General features: G+C 37.4%; 1 protein-coding gene across 3 annotated transcripts in view; it reads right to left on the bottom strand.

Annotated features, from left to right (window-relative positions):
- FAM13A (family with sequence similarity 13 member A) overlaps positions 1-20,550 on the bottom strand; it is a 378,453-nt gene that overhangs the window by 353,266 nt on the left and 4,637 nt on the right. The window contains exons 1-2 of one of the 3 annotated variants that reach the window (XM_079153221.1): positions 8,241-8,322; positions 3,334-3,424 (exon numbers count right to left, since the gene is read on the bottom strand). The exons of 1 other annotated variant lie outside the window; for it this stretch is intronic. Coding sequence is in view for 1 of the 2 variants with exons in the window: in XM_079153218.1 (XP_079009344.1) it covers positions 19,094-19,105 (12 nt within the window). In the remaining variant the exon portion in view is untranslated. Of the gene's footprint in view, positions 1-3,333; positions 3,425-8,240; positions 8,323-19,093; positions 19,121-20,550 lie in introns of those variants that run through there. One more of the 3 variants, XM_079153218.1, reaches the window with a different exon arrangement.

Here is a 20,550-nt window from a genome sequence, read left to right as displayed (position 1 = left end):
GACCAAGCTAAGATGGCGGCTGGCACAGTGCCAGTGGGCGTGTAGTTTGCCTCTCACTGTAAACAGGAAGATGAGCACACTGGCTATCCCTGTCAGACCATACCTAAGCTACCAATAGTGATATTCCAAGACTTACTTCCCCTTGGCAACAAGTTTCTGATTGGTTTGTTAACTGTATATAAGTGAGTGTCCTTCCTGTAATAAAGGTCCTTTCTGTCCAAGCAAGTAGAGTGTGGTGTGTGTTTCACTTTGTGTCCCGCTGGTCGGTGACATTTGGTGGCCCGTAAGGGGATGGGGAATATACGGGGAAAGGCAAGCAAGGAAACAGCTCAGGAATAGAAGTAGTTTATTTCCAGTCCACCTCCAATAAATGCCCGCGAGATTGTTGCTGCGGGCAGCGACAATGAGTCTGTTTTTCTTGTGAGTTTGATTATCCCCAAGCATCCATGTGCTTCCGATTCATTCGATAAGTTTCCAGGTGGTCATTTTTATTAGCATGATTATCAGTTTGTGCCTTATGGTTGTACTAGGCAGATGGTGGCTATTTATTGGTGCTAACGAGATGTAGATCATTTCACCTCAGCACTTAAACTCAAAATGGAGTAACTCATGGAAACCTACCGCTTTGCAGTAACAGGTTTAGGTACACTCTGAGAACTACAGTTCTCATGGAAACATCACAGCAGGACATAGCTAGCTCTTCACAAGGAAAAATCAGTAATGGTAATTAAACTGTTTTCCTGAATTATGGTGAGCCATTCTAGCAAATTACCAAGCCCAAGGATGGGGTGATGAGAACTGCCAGTTCACAGCTGGTTGGTCAGAAGTAGGGGAAGCTCAGGACTGGGAAATGGCATCCAAAGCAGGCAGTCATGTGATGCTGAGTGCTTAACTTGTGGGATTTGTCATAAATTCCAGTTAGTGTCAGAACTTACTTGAATTTTAATATCAGTAGGTATTAGAGAACTGGTTGGTGTGGGGAAAAATCCCATGCATTCAGTATCAGAAATGTTCTTTGAGTAGAAACAGATAACAAAAACCATCACATATCTTGTCACTGCTTCTCATAGGTATACACACATCTTATTTCTTCTATGGCTGTTACAATATAGGATGATATGGGATTAAACAAAAAAAGCTTTTCCTAACTTTCACAACTTCTTATACCATCATAAGGTAAAACCAGTCCTCTAACAAAATTTTAACCTTATTCTTCACTGTGATGACTAGATTTCATTTCCCAAAACAAACCATAAATAGGCTATTGAACAAAAACTGAAGACACTCTGCACTTCAAATGATATTTGTTTCTCCATGGAATACATCTGAAATTAGAGATTAAATATTATTTTTCCTGGTCCCAAAATGAACACAAATGATTAGACTTCAGAAAAGTCTCTTAGCTGCCGTATATTCCTGAACATGCTATACAAAGACCCTTAAGAGTAATCAGCCACAGCCAAGAGATTTGCTGATATAAAACATGAGCATTGGGGCTGGGGAGATAGCTTAGTTGGTAGAGTGCTTGCCTTGTAAGCACAAGGCCCTGGGTTCAATCCCAGCACCAAAAAAAAAAAAAAAAAAAAAAAAAAGTATTACTTTTGTCCCAGAAAGGACAAATGAAAATTTTAAGTGCTTTTCTTAATACCCTAACATACCCTGGCAAGACAAAGAATGTCCTATTTTCAAAAAGGTGACTCAGCACCCTGGAAAAATGAGTCCAGGTAACTTCACAATTGAAGTCACAACCCTGAGATACTGTCATTCAAACGACCATCTGACCTGAGGAAATGGTGGAATATATCTTATTGGAGGGAACTAAAAGGACCAGGTTATCGTGTAGTCTCACCAAGCTAAAAATGCTTAAAATTCAAGCTCTCTAGGTTAGTAGAGCTATCAGTCTTAAAAGGACAACATCCTCTTGGAAAGGGTAGAAATAAATTTTCAGAAGGGAAGCAGCCTACACAACTGTCAGCTATCTAGCAGGGTCCACAAAGCATCATGGGGTAATGGCATAGTTGCCATAGCCTGAACCACCTGAGGTCCATCGGGAATGGGCAATGGAGACCTCCCTCCAAACTCAGTCTCCACCCCAGCTCTAGCACCATCACAGCCTGGATCAGAATTAGCATCATCCAGTCTGACAGGATATCAGAAGTCAGTCATTTGGCAACTATTTAATATTTATGTAAACTCTCTTGACTACCAGAGAGGTTGAGATATGTTGAAATTTTGAATCCCTGAAAGTATATGCATCTGAAAGTTTACTTATTCTAGATCAGGGATTAGTAAACTGGTCTGTGAGTCAAATTGAGCTATTCTGGCCAGAATCTGGCCACATCTATTTATTGACATATATGTATGGCTTCCTGGCACCTACAAAAGCAGCTGAGTAGCTATAACAGACTTACTAAGTCTAAAATATTTATTCTCTGACTTTCATAAAAAGATTTTGTTGGTCTTTGGTCTAGGCTATTGAGTAACACTGTTTGCCATGAGATTCCTCATATACACATAGAGATGTACTTTGGTTCTTTGGAAAATGGAAAATAGGTCTTGGTTTTGTTACCACTGTCCCATTACCTGAGGATGGGCTTAGTCTTACCTTCTCCTAATTATTTTCTGAGGGACTTGTCTGGAAATTGGTCAGTTAATAATCTGATGGTCCGATTTCTGTTCTGAATTCTAGAAGTACTGCTATCCTGCTTGAGGGAAACACCACACACACACACACACACACACACACACACACACACAGTTCCCCCCACACACTTTGCTCTCTGTCTTAGGAGAAGATCAATTATTCTGTACCCCTTACAACAAAATTGCCAACATAACTGATTTTAAACTTGTTCATCAAATATGCGACTTGCCACAGTAAACTGACATTTGCAAGCCTACCATCAGTGACATCCCCTCACTGTGTGTAATCAAGACAACTCATCCTGAATGTCTCTGAATGCCAACCAATCAACAGCCATTTCATATGAGCAACTATTCTCCTCTGGATGGTCTCAGTTCATTTACACACCTGAAAATCCACCAATTCTAATTTCTGTTCTTATACTCCAAAAACAAACCAACAAACGAAACAACCAACAAAAAAACTAAAACAAAAAATACCTACATAAAATCAATAGTATGCTCTGTTCAGAAAGACCTGCCTGACCAGATATCTTGCCCTACTAAAATAATGCATAAATTTGGTTCTGTTTTCTTATTTCAGGTACTGAGTATTGGTTTCATTGTTCTTTGACACAAATCATGGTTTAACTATCCCAATTCCTTGGAGACCACTAAGGCCTACTCTCGAGTTGCACTTACTTCTCTTACCTCTTCAGCAGCTTGCCTCCCAGTTCTCCAGCCTTATTTGTCCCTCCATCTTAACTTTTGGCATGCCTCTGAGCTGAGGTGAACACTTCACCTGGAAGCCAAAGGAGAGCTATCGTGTCAGTCTTCACTGACACGAGAGAATTAGAACTCAACCCCCCAGGAAGTAGGCAAGAGAGTTGACTCAGGAATAGAAAGCACTATTCCTGAGATGATCACCTGAACCTCTGGCCTAGTAAACAAGAGAATAGGGGGATTTTCTTTTGAAAATAGTTTTAGTTATTTCCCCAGAATCCCACTCTGGACTATGTATTATATGGTTACCCTACTAATAGGAGGAATTAATTGGGAAACAACATGTTTGAGCAGAAAGTTGCACTTGGTTTTAGGCAGACACTAGAAACCAGACAGTGCAGGAAAATTTTCACTAGGGAGAGACATAGTCATGTCTGCTGAAAGGTTGCTGTGGTCCCCTCTGACTTCTTTAACTCCTCCCCAGAAAATCACCACTGCTTATTTATTCTACCTCTGAAAAGTTTTTGAAATTCCTTTCCCCTGTAACTACCACCATTTAAAAAGTTCAGACCCTCAACAGTATTTCTTTGGTACAACTACACCGTTACATTTCTGGAACAGATTTGATTATGCCACACATTCTCTTTCTATCTAGGGGTTCCACGGATAGGTTTCAGAGGGTCTGTGACTACTCATGTAATGGTATTTAAATTTTCAGTGTATGTGCCTGAAGTGAGCAGCCATCTTAATCTTTTAAAATCTTTTTTATGCTTTTATTAGTGCATTAAAGTTATACACTGTAATGTACAAAGCTGCTCCCCCGCCCTTTCTGTTGCAGCCATTTCCCCGCCTCCCAACTACTGTCAGTCTGTGAACATCCTAGCTAGCTATTGGTTCATCAGTCAGCTTGCAAGTATCCTTCTCTGTTATTGCTTCCCTGTTAGCCTGGCAGAATTCAACTGCTTCACATAGCTACCCCGCCATCTTTTCTCATCCTTCTCTCTCTCCTACTTACTTTCTCTATCCTCCTCGCTTTCACACTCTTTCTTGCGTGCGCCCTTTCTCATTCCCTTTCTTTTCCTCTCATTTTCTCTCTTACCCTGCAGGGAGACACTTTGTTTGCTTAATAAACTCCCTTATGTGATTTCCCGTGTCTGGCGTGGTTTTCGTGGGACCCCTTACATACACAACAGTTGGGTTCATTTTGACATAATCATACTTTTTAACCTTTTTGAAGAATAAAATACTACTTGTCTATAGATTAAATCCCAAAGTCTTTGGCATGGCTTTTTCTAAATCTAAACTCATACAGTATTTTCTCCATTATATATCCTTAAATTCTAGTCTTCTTGCTTGCAATAGACAGAATAATGGCCCCCTCAAAAAGGTCTACATCCTAATCCTCAGAACCTGTGAATATGTTTCTTTGCATGGCAAAAGGGACTCTGTAGAAGTGAAAAATTAAGGATGTTAAAGTGAGGAAGATTATCCTGAATTATCTGGATTCAGTCTAACAACATGAGACCATAGAAGAGGCATGAGGGTCTGAGTCAGAGGAGATTTGACCTTGGAGACAGTGATCTACCCATAGAGATTTGAAAATGCTGCTGGTCTGAAGATGGAAGAAGAGACTGTAAGTCAAGGAATTACATAACCTCTAAAAAGGACTAGAAAAGGAAAAGATTCAAATGAAACTGATTTTAGATTCTGACCTCCAAAACCATAAAGTGATAAAGTTGTGTTGTTTTAAGTCACTAAGTTTGTGGTAATTTGCTACAGCAGCTTGTCCCACACATTAAATAAGGCAGACATTTTCTCACTTTGAACCTTTACTCATGACTTCCTATTTGCTAGAAATATACCCATCTCCATTTTCTCCTTGAAGAACTTAAACATACTTCAGTGCCCAACACCTCTGTTACTAGCACTCATACCTAACCTTATTCCTCTATGTGCATATAGTCCTGGTTTAAATCACTAGTACATTTTCACTAGTTTGCAAACCTATATTCTAGATTTCAAATACCTTGAAAGGCAGGGCAATGTCTTAAGTCTTTTTGGCATCCCTTGTTAACTCCATAACTAATACACATTTGTACAGTTCGTGCATTAAATGAGGTGATAAATTTGGATTGCTTATGGAAATGCCTTGGGGTGCATTTAAAAGTTAGGACAAGAAATAGGGATTACCTCAGTGTCAAAAGGAAGAGTTGAAAATGTGACCATGAATAGAATTTCTAAGGGATTTTAGAGAAAGAAGTGCAGAGATCTGAAAAAGAAGAAGAGTCAAGAATAATAAACATATGAAGGGAAACTTGCCAGAGAAGAACGAAGTAGGAGCACAGTGCTGCCGAAAAGTTGATGTCTATCTGTAGCCCTTAACCTCTGGGTCCTTGGTTTTAACCTTTTGTTTTTAATCAGGAACATTCCACTGAATTCTTGCAAGTCTTACTTGTGAATAAAGGTTAAATTGAAGTTCTTGAGGCAATTACTTTTAACTTTTCATTTAAACAAGAACTTAGTCTATTTTTCATGCAAAAGCAAATAATAAAGCTCCAAGAACCCAGTCCAGTTCTTAGCCACTGATGTACCCAGTGGTAGTGTATGCTTAGCATGTTCAAGGCCCTGGGTTCAAGCCTCAATACCGCAAAAAAAAGCAAAAAAAATTTCTGTTGTTCTTGCTGTTTTAAATGATTTTTGGCAGGCACAGGGCCTGCAAGTCTACATAAATAATGCAGTTTACATTTTTATATTTTTAATTTAAAAAGAAAACCAAGACTTCTTTCCAGAAGGCAAAAACAAAAACAACTCTTTTTGCAAAATCAAAATCTAAACAAAAACAAACCAAAGTTGGTCAGGAGCAATAGAAGACAATATTCTTAAATGAAAAACAATTCCCACAACTAGAACTAAAAGGTATTTTAACTTGTGAAGGAATATATATAACAATCATTAGTATCTGTTCATTGCTAAGGGTTTTCACATATGTTCTTGTTTAGTTCAAACAATCCACCGTATAGGTACTATTATTCATGTTTATCAGGTGAGAGACTGAGACTATGGGAGGTTTAGGCTTGTATAATCAGTAATGGACAAAGATGGGTTTCAACACATATTCTCTGTCTGAACTCTGTTCTCATGAATGCATTAAATTATTATCAGCAAATCCCTCTCTTCAGAACAGAATGACTTCTGATTATGATCAGGCAGAGGGTGATGATATACAAGGAACCTCACTGCCAACTACAACTGTGAACCAATAGTCCAATTGTGAAAAATATTATATATACTAACAATAGTAGAGGTACCTTCAAGAATTTATTTTTAAATGTTAAATATTAATTACAAAGGAATTTTGCACATATTGTGTCATTCAACATGAAAAAGCTAAGATATAGGTACTATTATTTCCTTTTTATAGTTAAAAAATTGAAACTGAGAAATAAGATCACTTGCCCAATAACACATTCTGTATGTATGCACATATAGAATAGAATAGAAATTCAAGATTTCACTTATTTATTCATTTAATAAGCAAAGACTTATTAAAAGTATACTGTATACATGTACTATATTGCACATGCTCTTCCTCTCCACAGCAAATTTTCTTTATTTATTTTTGGTATTGGGAATTGAACCCAGGGTTGCTTAACCACTGAGCCACATCCTCAGCCCTTTTTATTTTTTAAGCCGACTTTTTTTTTTTTTTTTTTTTGTGTTGGTGGTGGGGATTGAACCCAGGGCCTTATGCATGTGAGGCAAGCACTCTACCAACTGAGCCATGTCCCCAGCCCCCTTTTTATTTTTTGAGACAGGTTCTCCCTAAGTTGTTTAGGGCCTCGCTAAGTTGCTGAGGCTGGCTTTGAACTTGTGATCCTCCTGTCTCAACCTCATAAGCTGCTGGGATTACAAGCATGCATCACCATACCCCAACTCCAGTGGACTTTTAACGAATACTATCCTAAAAGCCTTACAACTCATATGTGTTTTAATATGCTAGGCTAAAAAGCACTGGTAGGAAGGATTGAGCAGACACTATTATAGGATTCCTCTGCATTAATGTGGCAGTAACTATTCAATAACAACATTTCACAATATTGTAGCTACTACAGACATAAACTGCTGCTAAATATCTATTTCATAATATAACAATGTTTATTTCCCTTCATTAGAGTATAACAAAACTCGTAGAGGCAATGCAATTAGCTACTCCCACTTGTGATGAATCAATTTCCTAGTCACTTACATCAAGGAGTACCAAACTATACAAAAGAGGGGGAGTTCCTTAAACCAAATTAAAAAAAAAAAAAAAATTAAGGGAAGGAAAGAAGGCTGGCTGGCAGGCAGGCATGTAAAAGACCCAATAATGCACGTGAAAGATTCGTCAGAGAACACTATCTAAAACCTACCTCTTCTGTGACCATGGAATTGATAAATGAACTATAATCACTCACTGGGTAAAAAATAGAAACTTATGAACAAACAAGATCTGTGCAAAATTAACTTCTGTGTTGGTACTACTGTTTAAGCATGTAAGCCTGTTTGTTTCTTTTTAACACCCATGGAAACAAAACTATCAATTGAAATGAGAAAAATTTAAAAGTCCAGTTAGCTTTGAAATGGGATTTAATAATCCCAGAAATTCCTCCTAACCACAACAATCATGTAATCAGTGCAACAATTTCAGCACACTGTTGATAGGGACTTTCCAAGTTGTTAACTAACTCTCTATTATATCCTCAAGGAAAAGAACAAAATGTACAAGATAAGGGAAGGAGGAGAAAAAAAAAAAAAAAAAAAAACAAAACCAGAAATTAGGAAACACAAATAACAAAGCACAAGAGAGAAACATGAGAAACATGGCAACCTGAGAAGCAGAGGTCATTAATACCTACCACCACTTTTCAGAAGGGAGATGTCAGGGCTCAGGTACATCCAGAGACACAATAAAGGCACAGAGGGCAGAACTGGACTGCTGTCTCTATTTTAGGGGTTTTCTACCCTATGTGGAACAAAGAATAGGGTATATTTCAAAATATTTCTGCGATGATGACTGTTGAAAGATTGTCATATCCACAATTTATATCTTTAGCATCCCCTTCAGATACTATTAAAAAATCTGCCCAAAACGCTATGTATGTAATAAACTAATTCTAAATTAAAGTGCAGGAAGAAAATACATACCTGTTTTGGAATAACAAAATGAGAATTTCAATAGACAATCTTGAGTGGGTTTAGTGAATCTCCTTATAATTATAATGACATACATAAAACTCTCTTGCAAACACTGTACAATATTGTTATGTGTGTATAAACTAGGCCTTTCCCACTACGTTTGTCTTTTAGCTAATCTCCTTTCTAAATATCCTTTTCTTGGGAGGTTGAGAGAATGAGTATCCCCTTCCTGTCCAAAGATCTGGGAAATAACAAATCTAGCTAGTATTTGCTTATTATTAATTGCTTATTATTGGGCATTGTGCAAAGCAATTTATACATACCATTTTCTTTCATTCTTACAACATCCATATAAAATCAGTATAATTTTTTTTCTCATTTTCCAGATACAAAAGGTTTTACATAAGCAGCCTAAGGTCCGTAGCTAGTAGGTGGCAGTCAGCAGTACAAATCAAAGCCTGTGTTTCCACAACCTATAAGGTACATCACTAAGATGCACTGACTGTTGAATCTCTAATTTTACTGTTTATCATAACTACTTCCAACAATGGTTGAGATAACTATAATATAGAGTTACCTATATTAAAAATAATATAGAACCCAATAAATAATAAAAGTAGTATGAGATAGAAATTAATCTGTCTTAGGAAAAAAACCCAAAATTAAGCTTGTGCAGGCCAATGCCTTAATGGATATGTCTAGTTCCTATGTCAGATAAAACAAAGTAAAATTCCATCTGGAAATATTTCCTGACAGTAATAATAACCAGCACTTATGACGTGAATCCTTAAGTCAGGTGACCAAGTAAGTATATCATGGGCAGTTTCTTCAATATCAGTTGGGCTAAATGCAGAGATACTCCTCAGAAAATTATTTCTTGTACCTCACCTTAACATGGTAACCCTAATAGGACACAAATATTTTAAAAAGGGGCAAAGGATCTAGATAGACATTTCTCCAAAATATGCAAGTGGTTAGCACATGAAATAATAATGTTCAATATCATTAACTATTAGAGACGTGAACATCAAAACAAAAATGAGATACTACATTATAATCACTAGGATGGCTATAATTTTCACAATAAATGTTTATGGGAATGTAGAGAAATGGGAACCATCATATACAGTTTGCAAAAATGTAAAATGCAACTAGCTGCTTTAGAAAAATAATTCCTCAAAAGGTTAAACATAGAGGCTGGGGATATTTCTTAGTGATAGTACATGTACTTAGCCTGCACAAGGCTCTCAGTACAGAGATTCCCAGCACTGAAAAACAAAAACAACAAAGCCAAGAACGACAACAAAAAGGTTAAACACAGTTCTCATATGATCCAGAAATGCCAATTCCAGTTTTACACTCAAGAGAAATGAAAATATATGTCCACACAAAAACCTGTAGAGGCATGTTCAAAGTCAAACAGTGGAAACCAATGCAAATGCTTGTCAACGGCATTAGGGGTAAATAAAATATCGTATATCCATATAATGGGATGTTAGTTGGAGTAAAAGGAATGACATATGAATAAGTGCTACAACGTGCAGAAACCTGAAAGCAGTGTGCTAAGTCAATGTAGGCAGACGCAAAGGACATTAAGTGAAGGACATAATCCCATGTACAGGAAAGGTGTTGACTAGAGGCAGTAGGCTATGGTCAAGGGCTGAGTTGGGGAAAAGCTGGCTTTAAGGAGCAACTACTAATGGCATAGGGTTTATTTCTGAAGAAAGAAATACTGAAGAAAAGCTGTCTAAAATTGACTGATTGAAGCTGAGTTTGAGATACATAATCATGAGACATTGAAGCGATTATTTTGGCATTAAGCATTAAGCCAAATGTTAACCATCGACTTCCTCAAGCATTAGAGAATCTAATGGTAGAATTACATCATCACACATCTACCCAGATGAACTTGGGATAGTTTCTAGCCTGATGAGTTAAACTATCAATGATTAATATTTGAACTGTATTTCATTGTGGATCTTATGAAAAATGTGTGGGAAGCTATGAGCAAGGTAGGCATGGTATTACCCTGTGGAACCTAAATAATTTCATAAGACTATCAACACCAGAGGAGAACTCTCCACAGTTATGGTAAAACAAGACAAACTAGATCACTCCATAATCTTGCCTCAGTATAAATTTAATGGGGTCGGGGGAGAGAGGGAAATACTGTGTAACCATACAAATAACCAACCTCACAGTTGGCAGAAATCACTACTGATTCTTATGAATGAGCTCTAGCCTCTCTGTTCCCCTACCTTCCTAAATATAAATTAGGACACTCAATACCCAAATTGCCCCTGATTTCTTTTTCTTTTTTTACAGCACCCAATCTAAGATGGATTATTTTTTTTTCTCAGTAAGTTCTCAGTAAGTCTTGCTATATTGCTGAAGCTGGCCTTGATTGCTATGTTTCAGTCCTCCTGCTTCAGTCTTCCAAAGTGCTGGGATTATAAGCATGGGCCATCATGGATCTCTCAGACACATCTTTCTTGAACCTTTCCTAAAATCACCTTAAGCCAAGTTCAAATTCCATAATTAACTCCTTTTAATTCCCTCTTAATGAGACATCCATTGTTTTCCAAGATTTGGCTATCTCTGGAGCCAATTTGGCTACAGATATATTTCTTTTTTTTTTTTTTATTGTAAACAAATGGGATACATGTTGTTTCTCTGTTTGTACAAGGAGTAAAGGCATACCATTTGTGTAATCATAAATTTGCATAGGATAATGTTGTTTGATTCATTGTTATTTTTCCCTTCCCCCCACGCCTCCCACCCCTCTTTTCCCTCTATACAGTCCTTCCTTCCTCCATTCTTGCCACTCTCCCTAACCCTAACCCTAAACCTAACCCTAACCCTAACACTAACCCCTCCTAACCCCCATTATGTGTCATCATCCGCTTATCAGAGAGATCATTTGTCCTTTGGTTTTTTAAGATTGGCTTATCTCACTTAGCATGATATTCTCCAATTGCATCCATTTGCCTGCAAATGCCATAATTTTATCATTCTTTATGGCGGAGTAATATTCCATTGTATATATATACTGCGGTTTCTGTATCCATTCATCAATTGAAGAACATCTAGGTTGGTTCCACAATTTGGCTATTGTGAATTGAGCAGCTATAAACATTGATGTGGCTCTGTAGTATGCTGCTTTTAAGCCCTTTGGGATAGGCCAAGGAGTTGGATAGCTGGGTCAAATGGTGGGTCCATTCCAAGCTTTCTGAGAAATCTCCATACTGCTTTCCAGAGTGGCTGCACTAACTTGCAACCCCACCAACAATGCATGAGTGTACCTTTCCCCCCACTTCCTCTCCAACACCTATTGTTGCTTGTGTTCTTGATAATTTCTCTTCTAATTGGGGTGAAATGGAATCTTAGGGTAGTATTGATTTGCATTTCTCTTATTACTAGAGATGTTGAACATTTTTTCACATATCTGTTGATAGTTTGTACATCTTCTTCTGTGAAGTGTCTGTTCATTTCCTTAGCCCATTTGTTGATTGGATTATTTGTATTCTTGGTGCAGAGTTTTTTAAGTTCTTTATAGATTCTGGAAATTAGTGCTCTATCTGAAGTATGAGTGGCAAAGATTTTCTCCCACTCTGTAGGCTCTCTCTTTGCATTATTGATAGTTTCCTTTGCTGAGAGAAAGCTATTTAGTTTGAATCTATCCCAGTTGTTGATTCTTGCTTTTATTTCTTGGGCTATGGGAGTCTAGTTAAGGAAGTCTAATCCTAAGCTGACATGTTGAAGATTTGGACCTACTTTTTCTTCTATAAGATGCAGGGTCTCTGGTCTGATTCTGAGATCCTTTATCCATTTTGAGTTGATTTTTGTGCAGGGTGAGAGATAGGGGTTTAATTTCATTCTGTTGCATATGGATTTCCAGTTTTCCCAGCACCATTTGTTGAAGAGGCTATCTTTTCTCCATTGCATATTTTTGGAACCTTTGTCTAATATGAGAAAATTATATTTATTTGGGTTTGTGTCCATGTCCTCTATTCTGTACCACTGATCTACCTGTTTATTTTGGTACCAATACCATGCCGTTTTTGTTGCTATTGCTTTGTAGTAGAGTTGAAGATCTGACATTGCGATACCCCTGCTTCATTCTTTCTGCTAAGGATTGCTTTAGCTATTCTGCATTTCTTATTCTTCCAGATGAATTTCATGATTGCTTGCTCTATTTCTGTGAGGTACATCATTGGGATTTTAATTGGAATTGCATTGAATCTGCATAGCACTTTTGGTAGTATAGCCATTTTGACAATATTAATTCTGCCTATCCAAGAACATGGGAGATCTTTCCATCTTCTAAGATTTTCTTTAATTTCTTTCTTTAGTGTTCTGTAGTTCTCATTGTAGAGGTCTTTCACCTCTTTTGTGAGATTGATTCCCAAATATTTTATTTTTTTTGAGGCTATTGTGAATGGGGTAGATTTCCTAATTTCTCTTTCTGAAGATTCATCACTTATGTATAAAAATGCATTGGATTTATGAGCATTGATCTTGTAACCTGCTACTTTACTGAATTCACTTATGAGTTCTAAAAGTTTTCTGGTGGAATTTCTGGATTCCTCTAAATATAAAATCATGTCATCAGCAAACAGGGATAGTTTGAGTTCTTCTTTTCCTATTCGTATCCCTTTAATTTCTTTGGTTTGTCTAATTTCTCTGGCTACAGTTTCAAGGACGATGTTGAATAGAAGTGATGAAAGAGGGCATCTCTGCCTTCTTCCAGTTTTTAGGGGGAATGCTTTCAGTTTTTCACCATTTAGAAAGATATTGGCCATGGATTTAGGGTAGATGAGCTTTACAATGTTAAGGAACGTTCCAACTATCCCTATTTTTTTCTAGTGTTTTGAGCATGAAGGGATGCTGTATTTTATTGAATCTTTTTCTGCATCTATTGAAATAATCATGTGATTCTTAACTTTAAGTCTGTTGATATGGTGAATGACATTTATTGATTTCCGGATGTTGAACCAACCTTGCATCCCTGGGATAAAACCCACTTGATCATGGTGCACTATCTTTTAAATATATTTTTGTATGTGATTTGCTAAAATTTTGTTGAGAATTTTTGCATCAATGTTCATTAAGGATATTGGTCTGAAATTTTCTTTCCTCGATTTGTCTCTGTCTGGTTTAGGTATCAGGGTGATATTGGCTTCATAGAGTGAGTTTGGAAGGGTTCTTTCCTCTTCCATTTCAAGGAATACTTTGAGAAGTATTGAAATGAGCTCTTCTTTAAAGGTTTTGTAGAATTCGGCTCAGAACCCATCTGGTCCCGGACTTTTCTTTGGTAGTAGGCTTTTGATGACCTCTTCTATTTCATTGCTTGAAATTGATTTATTTAAGTTGTGTATGTCCTCCTCGTTCAGTTTAGGTAATTCATATGTCTCTAGAAACTTGTTGATGTCTTCGAGGTTTTCTGTTTTGTTGGAGTATAGGTTTTCAAAATAGCTTCTAATTATGTTTTGTATTTCACTCATGTCTATAGTGATATTTCTTCGTTCATTCCGAATTTTAGTAATTTGAGTTTTCTCCCTCTTTCTCTTTGTTAATGTGGCTAAGGGTTTATCAATTTTGTTCATTTTTTCAAAGAACCAACTCTTTATTTTGTTAATTTTTCCGATTGTTTCTTTTGTTTCAATTTCGTTGATTTCAGCTCTGAGTTTAACTATTTCCTGTCTTCTACTTTTGGTGTTGGTCTGCTCTTCTTTCTCTAGGGCTTTGAGCTGTAGTGTTAAGTCGTTTATTTGTTGATTTCTACTTCTTTTGTTGAATGCACCCCATGAAATAAATTTTCCTCTAAGTACTGCTTTCATAGTGTCCCAGAGATTTTGATATGATGTGTCTTTGTTCTCGTTTACTTCTAAGAATTTTTTTTAATTTCCCTCCTGATGTCTTCTGTTATCCAGTCATCATATAATAACGTATTATTTAATCTCCAGATTTTGGAGAAGTGTCTGTTGTTTATTCTGTCATTTATTTCTAATTTCAATCCATTATGATCTGATAGAATACAAGGTAGTATCTCTATCTTCTTGTATTTGCTAACAGTAGCTTTGTGGCATAAAATATGGTCTATTTTAGAGAAGGATCCATGTGCTGCTGAGAAGAAAGTGTATTCGTTCTTTGTTCGATGGTATATTCTATATATGTCCGTTAAGTCTAAATTATTGATTGTGTTTTTGAGATCTATGGTTTCTTTATTCAATTTTTGTTTGGAAGATCTATCCAGTGGTGAGAGAGGTGTGTTAAAATCGCCTAGTATTACTGTGTTGTGGTCTATTTGATTTCTGGAATTGAGAAGGATTTGTTTGACATCCATGGATGAGCCAATGTTTGGGGCATAGATATTTATGATTGTTATGTCTTGCTGATTTATGCTTCCCTTAAGCAATATGTAATGTCCTTCTTTATTCCTTCTGACTAACTTTGGCTTGAAGTTCACATATCTGAAATGAGGATGGATACTCCAGCTTTTTTGCTGTGTCCGTGTGCATGATATGCTTTTCCCTATCCTTTCACCTTTAGTCTGTGGGTATCTCTTTCTATGAGATGAGTCTCTTGCAGGCAGCATAGTGTTGGATTTTTCTTTTTAATCCAATCTGCCAGTCTATGTCTTTTGATTGATGAGTTCAGGCCATTAATATTCAGGGTTATTATTTTGATATGATCTGTATTCCCAGTCATTTGACTCATTTTTGTTTTCTGACATGATTTGGTTTCTCCTTTATTTAGCTATTCCTTTAGGCTAGTTCCTCCCGTTGCTGATTTGCATCGTTGTTTTTCATCTCTTCCTCATGGGATATTTTGCTGAGAATGTTCTGTAATGCCGGCTTTCTTTTTGTAAATTCTTTCAGCTTTTGTTTATCATGGAAGGATTTTATTTCGTCGTCAAATCTTAAAGTAAGTTTTGCTGGGTATAAGATTCTTGGTTGGTATCTGTTTTCTTTCAGGGCTTGGTAAATGTTGTTCCAGGCCCTCTACCTTTTAGCTTTTAGGGTCTGGGTTGAAAAATCTGCTGATATTCTTATTGGTTTCCTCCTGAATGTAATTTGATTCTTTTCTCTTGCAGCCTTTAAAATTCTGTCTTTATATTGTATGTTAGGTATTTTCATAATAATGTACCTTGGTGTGGGTCTGTTGTAATTTTGTATATTTGGAGTCCTGTAAGCCTCTTGTACCTGGTTTTTCATTTCTTTCTTCAGATCTGGGAAATTTTCTGATATTATTTCATTGAAGAGGTTGTTCATTCCTTTGGTTTGTTTCTCTAAGCCTTCCTCAATCCCAATAATTCTTAAATTTGGCCTTTTCATGATATCCCATAATTCTTGGAGATTCTGTTCATGATTTCTTACCATCTTCTCTGTTTGGTCAATTTTGTTTTCAAGATTAAATATTTTGTCTTCAATGTCTGAGGGTGTGTCTTCCAGGTGTTCTATCCTATTGGTTATGCTTTCTATGGAGTTTTTAACTTGGTTTATTGTTTCCTTCATTTCAAGGATTTCTGTTTGTTTGTTTGTTTTCAGTATCTGTAACTATTGATGATCTCTTGCTTCCCGTATTTGCTCTTTTAACTGTTGATTGGTACGATCATTTAATGCCTGCATTTGCTCTTTTATCTCATCCTTCAGTGCCTGCATTTGCTCTTTCATCTCCTCCTTTGCTTTCCTGATTGTTTTAATTATGTACATTCTGAACTCCCTTTCTGACATTTCTTCTGCTTTGTTGTATTTGGGTTTTATTGATATAGTATCTAGGTTTGTTTGGGACATTTTCTTCCTTTGTTTTCTCATATTGGTCAGATATCAGTGGGACTCTGAGATATGGCAGATTTCCTCTATTGGCTTATGGTGTCCCTGTAGATATCCAGTATATCACCTCCCAGCCTTCAGTAGCCTGAAGTCTTGGAGGAACTTGATAATGCAGTGCTTCCGAAGAAAGCTCCCCCTAGCCCGCTACTGGGTCCGGGTCTGGGGGCTGGTTCTGCATGGAAATCCTCTCACTGGGCAGTCCTACTCCTAGAAGCTGACTATAGACAGGGCCTGCCCTGGCCTGAGGGAGCCCGGCTGCTCGGAGAAAGCCTCTCCCTGTCCGGCCTTTGTCCCAGAAGCTGCCTGCGGGCTGGTGCCCACCACTGGGTTCAGGGCTTGGGGTTGGCTCTGTGAGGAAAAGCTTTCACTGGGCCGGCCTGCTCCAAGAAGCTGGCTGTGGATCGAGCTGCCGCCGGAGAGAGCAGGGCTGCTTTGGGAAGACTCCTGCTGCCCTGCCCTGCTCCAAGAAGCTGCCCCTGTCCAGGCCTGCTGCCCGGGCCCAGCTTCACCCAGTGGGAGAGACTCACCCTGCAATTCTATGTTGTTCTGAGTCTCTCAATACCTCCCCTTCTTGAATCCTGAATTCTGGAATGACGGGAGATGCAGTCACCCTCTAGTCCGCCATCTTGGATCTCCCCAGATATATTTCTTGTGGTATTTGGTTCATGAGAATCCACAATATTTATATTATTGGTATGGGCACGTATAAGTTGTTTGTATGTTTTTGCTATGGTTTGGATGTTGAATGTCCATGAAACGCCCATGTGTTAAAGGCTTGTTCCTCAGGGTTGCATACTGGGAAGACCTGTGGACATGTAGGAGGTGGGGTCCTTAGGTCATGACAGTGTGTCATTGACAGAAACTGTGGGTTCCACTGGTACTCCCTCTCTACTTCCTGGTTTGAGATGTATAGTCTACTCTGCCCTGTGCCCAGCATGATGTGTCACTATTACTAGAGGCCTAAACCCATAGGGCTGCCCAATCTTGGGCCTGAGCTTCCAAAACTATGAGCCAAATAAACCTTCACTTTTTCATAAGCATCCTGTTTCTGGTATTTCATTATATTGATAGAAAGCTGGTTGATACAGCCTCATGTTCTCATTTATATTTTTTAAGCATGTACACATATATAGTTGCATGGCTATAAGAAAGACAATGGATACACACTAAAATGTTAAGAGTAGTTATCTCTAAATGTTGATACAATTATTTCCCTTTTTGTTTCAGTATTTTATATTTTTCCTCAAAGATGATGTACAATTTTATAAAAAGGATGGATTGGGGGAAGAAGATCTCTCACCCAAAAAATACATTATGAAAAAGGAATCTCAGACTCAAATGATTGTCAATAACCTAAGGCTTTCAAATTCAGGAATATTATAATCACTTGAGATGTTTGTTGAAAATAGATTCCTGGGATTCACACCTGGAGTGAGTTCCAGGAATCTATATGTGGGACCTCATGTGATTCTGACCAATGAGGTCTGAGCAGTAATCTTGAGAAATGTGGCTTTTGAGACAATTACTGAGAAAGGAGAAAGATTCCCCAGGTTAAAGAAACCTAATAAGTTCAAAAGCACGCAGTGGTATGTGCTGAGGAGAGGGAGAATGAATGGTCTGAGGCACAGTGGGCTTCAGTTAACCTGACTGACCAACCTGACAGAGCTGAGGGTTGCTCAGGAGAATAGCTGGAACCTGGGCAGATTTGGGAAGGTAAGGTGGGCACCTCACTCAAGTGTCCCACCCACATTTCTGACATCAATCAGTCAATTCACTAGTTTCTTTGACTTACATCAAAATGTTTTTCAGGAAGCAAGTACAAATTTTATATAAACATTTCCACAAGCAATTTTCATTTTTTGATCTCCCTAAATCTTTCCTATCATTCTAGGAACACATTCTCTCACCTTCATCTAAACTACCAGTCACCTGAAAACCACCAACCAATGAGAAAACAAAATTAAGTTTAAAATTCCCTACTGGGCAGCTATATAACTCAAGAACTTAAAAACTCTTTTGCAACAAATGAAAAAGGAGACACAATACAGCAAAACCTATCTGATGCAGCAAAAGCAGTAATAAGAGAGAAGTTTACAGCAGTCAATGCCTATATCAAAAAAGCAGAGGTCTCAAATAAATACACTGTTGTTTCTCAAGGAACCAGAAAACGGGAGTACTAAACCCCAAATTAGAAGGAAATAAATAATAAAGACTTAAGTAAGATAAATGAAATAGAGATTAAAAAACAAACGAAACAAAAACCAAAAGATCAATGAAACAAAGAGCTGATTCTTCCAAAAGATAAAGAAAAAATTGACAAATTCATAGCTAGAATAAGAAAAAGGACACTCAAATAAAATCGAAGATGAAATGGGAGACCTTGCAACTCATGCCACAGAAATACAAAGGATCACTGGAGATTATGATGAGAAGCTAAATACTAACCAATCTGATGATCTAGAAGAAAGGGACACATTCCTGGAAATATACACCATGCCAATATAGAATCATGAAGAAAAAAGAAATCTGAATAGATTACAAGGAATGAGATTATTCAGTAATAAAAAGTCTCCCATCAAAGAATCAGATGACTTCACTGCTGAATTATGACAAACATTTAAAGAAAAACTAGATAGAAAAAGGAAAGACAGGGGAATGAATCAGACATAACTTTCCTGTGTGTGTGTGTGTGTGTGTGTGTGTGTGTGTGTGTGTATTCATACCACAGTGAATCTCACCACTGTGTACATCCACTAGAAATGAATTAAAGCAAGCAAACAGACTGCTGGGCGTGGTGGTGCATCCCTGTAATCCCAGTTGCTCAGAGGCTGAAGCTGGAGGATCATGAGTTCAAAGACAACCTCAGCAAAAGCAAGGTGCTAAGCAACTCAGTGAGACCCTGTCTCTAAGTAAAATACAAAATAGGGCTGGGGATGTGGCTCAGTGATCAAGTGCCCCTGAGTTCAATCCTGGGTATCAAACAAACAAACCAACAAACAACTATGGGTAAATGACAGAAAGATCAATAAAGGGAAGGGGGAAAGGGGTGGGGGAGGGAAGGGGAAGGAGAGGTACTGGATCTGAATTTGAACAAGATATATTCCATGCTTGTATAATTATGTCAAAATGAATTCTAGTGTCATGTATAACTAAAAAGAACCAATAAAAATTTTTAAGAGCTTGCATCACATCTTATTAGTTCAAAAAGTTGAAGAGAAGAAAATACTTCCATACATATTCTATGAGGCCAATATGGCCCAAACCAGAAAAGGACATAATAAAAAAAAAAAAAAAAAAAAAAAAGCACTATAGGGCAATATCCTTCATGAACATAAATGCAAAAATTCTCAACAAAATGCTAACAAATTGAATCTGACATTACACTAAAAAGATTATCCACCATGATCAAATGGGATTCATTCCAGAGATGCAAGGATGGTTCAACATATGCAGATCAATAAACACAACAAACCACATGAAAAGAATGAAGGACAAAGCCATGTGATCATCTTGATATACATAAAATGCATTTTATCAATTTCAATGTCACTTTATGACAAAAGTGCAAGACAATTAGGTTCAGAAGGAACATACCTCAACAGAATAAAGGCCTTAGCTTACAGCCCACATTATACTGAACAGGCAAAATCTGAAAGCTCTAGAAGATCTAGAACAAGACAATGATGCCCACTCTCACCACTTTTATTAAACATAGTATTGGACATCCTAGCCAGACCAGGTAGCAAAAAGAAATAAAGGACATCCAAACTGGAAAGGAGGAAGTGAAATTTTCACTGTCGGTACATGACATGGTGTAAAACAACCCCAAAGACCACACCCCAAAACTTATCAGAACTAATAAATATAGCAAAGTTCCAGGTCATAAAATCAATGCAAAAAAAAAAAAAAAAAATCAGTAGTGCAAACATCAGTTGCCCTATATGGGAATTATCTGAAAAGGAAATTGAGAACACAATCTCATTTGCAGTGCTACAAAAAAATAAGATAAAATACCTAAGGATAAATTTAACCAAAGAGATGAAGGAACTCTATAATGAAAATTATAAAACATTGATGGAAGAAATTGAAGAGGACACAAAAGTGGAAGAACATCCTAAGTTAATGGATCAGAACAATCAATATTGCTGAAAGTGTCTATGCTACCCAAAGTACTCTACAGATCAAATGCAATCCC

Source organism: Sciurus vulgaris, assembly GCF_902686455.1.
Source record: "Sciurus vulgaris genome assembly, chromosome: 9".
In the NCBI taxonomy this organism is placed as follows: Eukaryota; Metazoa; Chordata; class Mammalia; order Rodentia; family Sciuridae; genus Sciurus; species Sciurus vulgaris.
The sequence above is the reverse complement of the archived record's forward strand: the minus strand, read 5'-3'. Positions and strand labels throughout refer to the sequence as shown.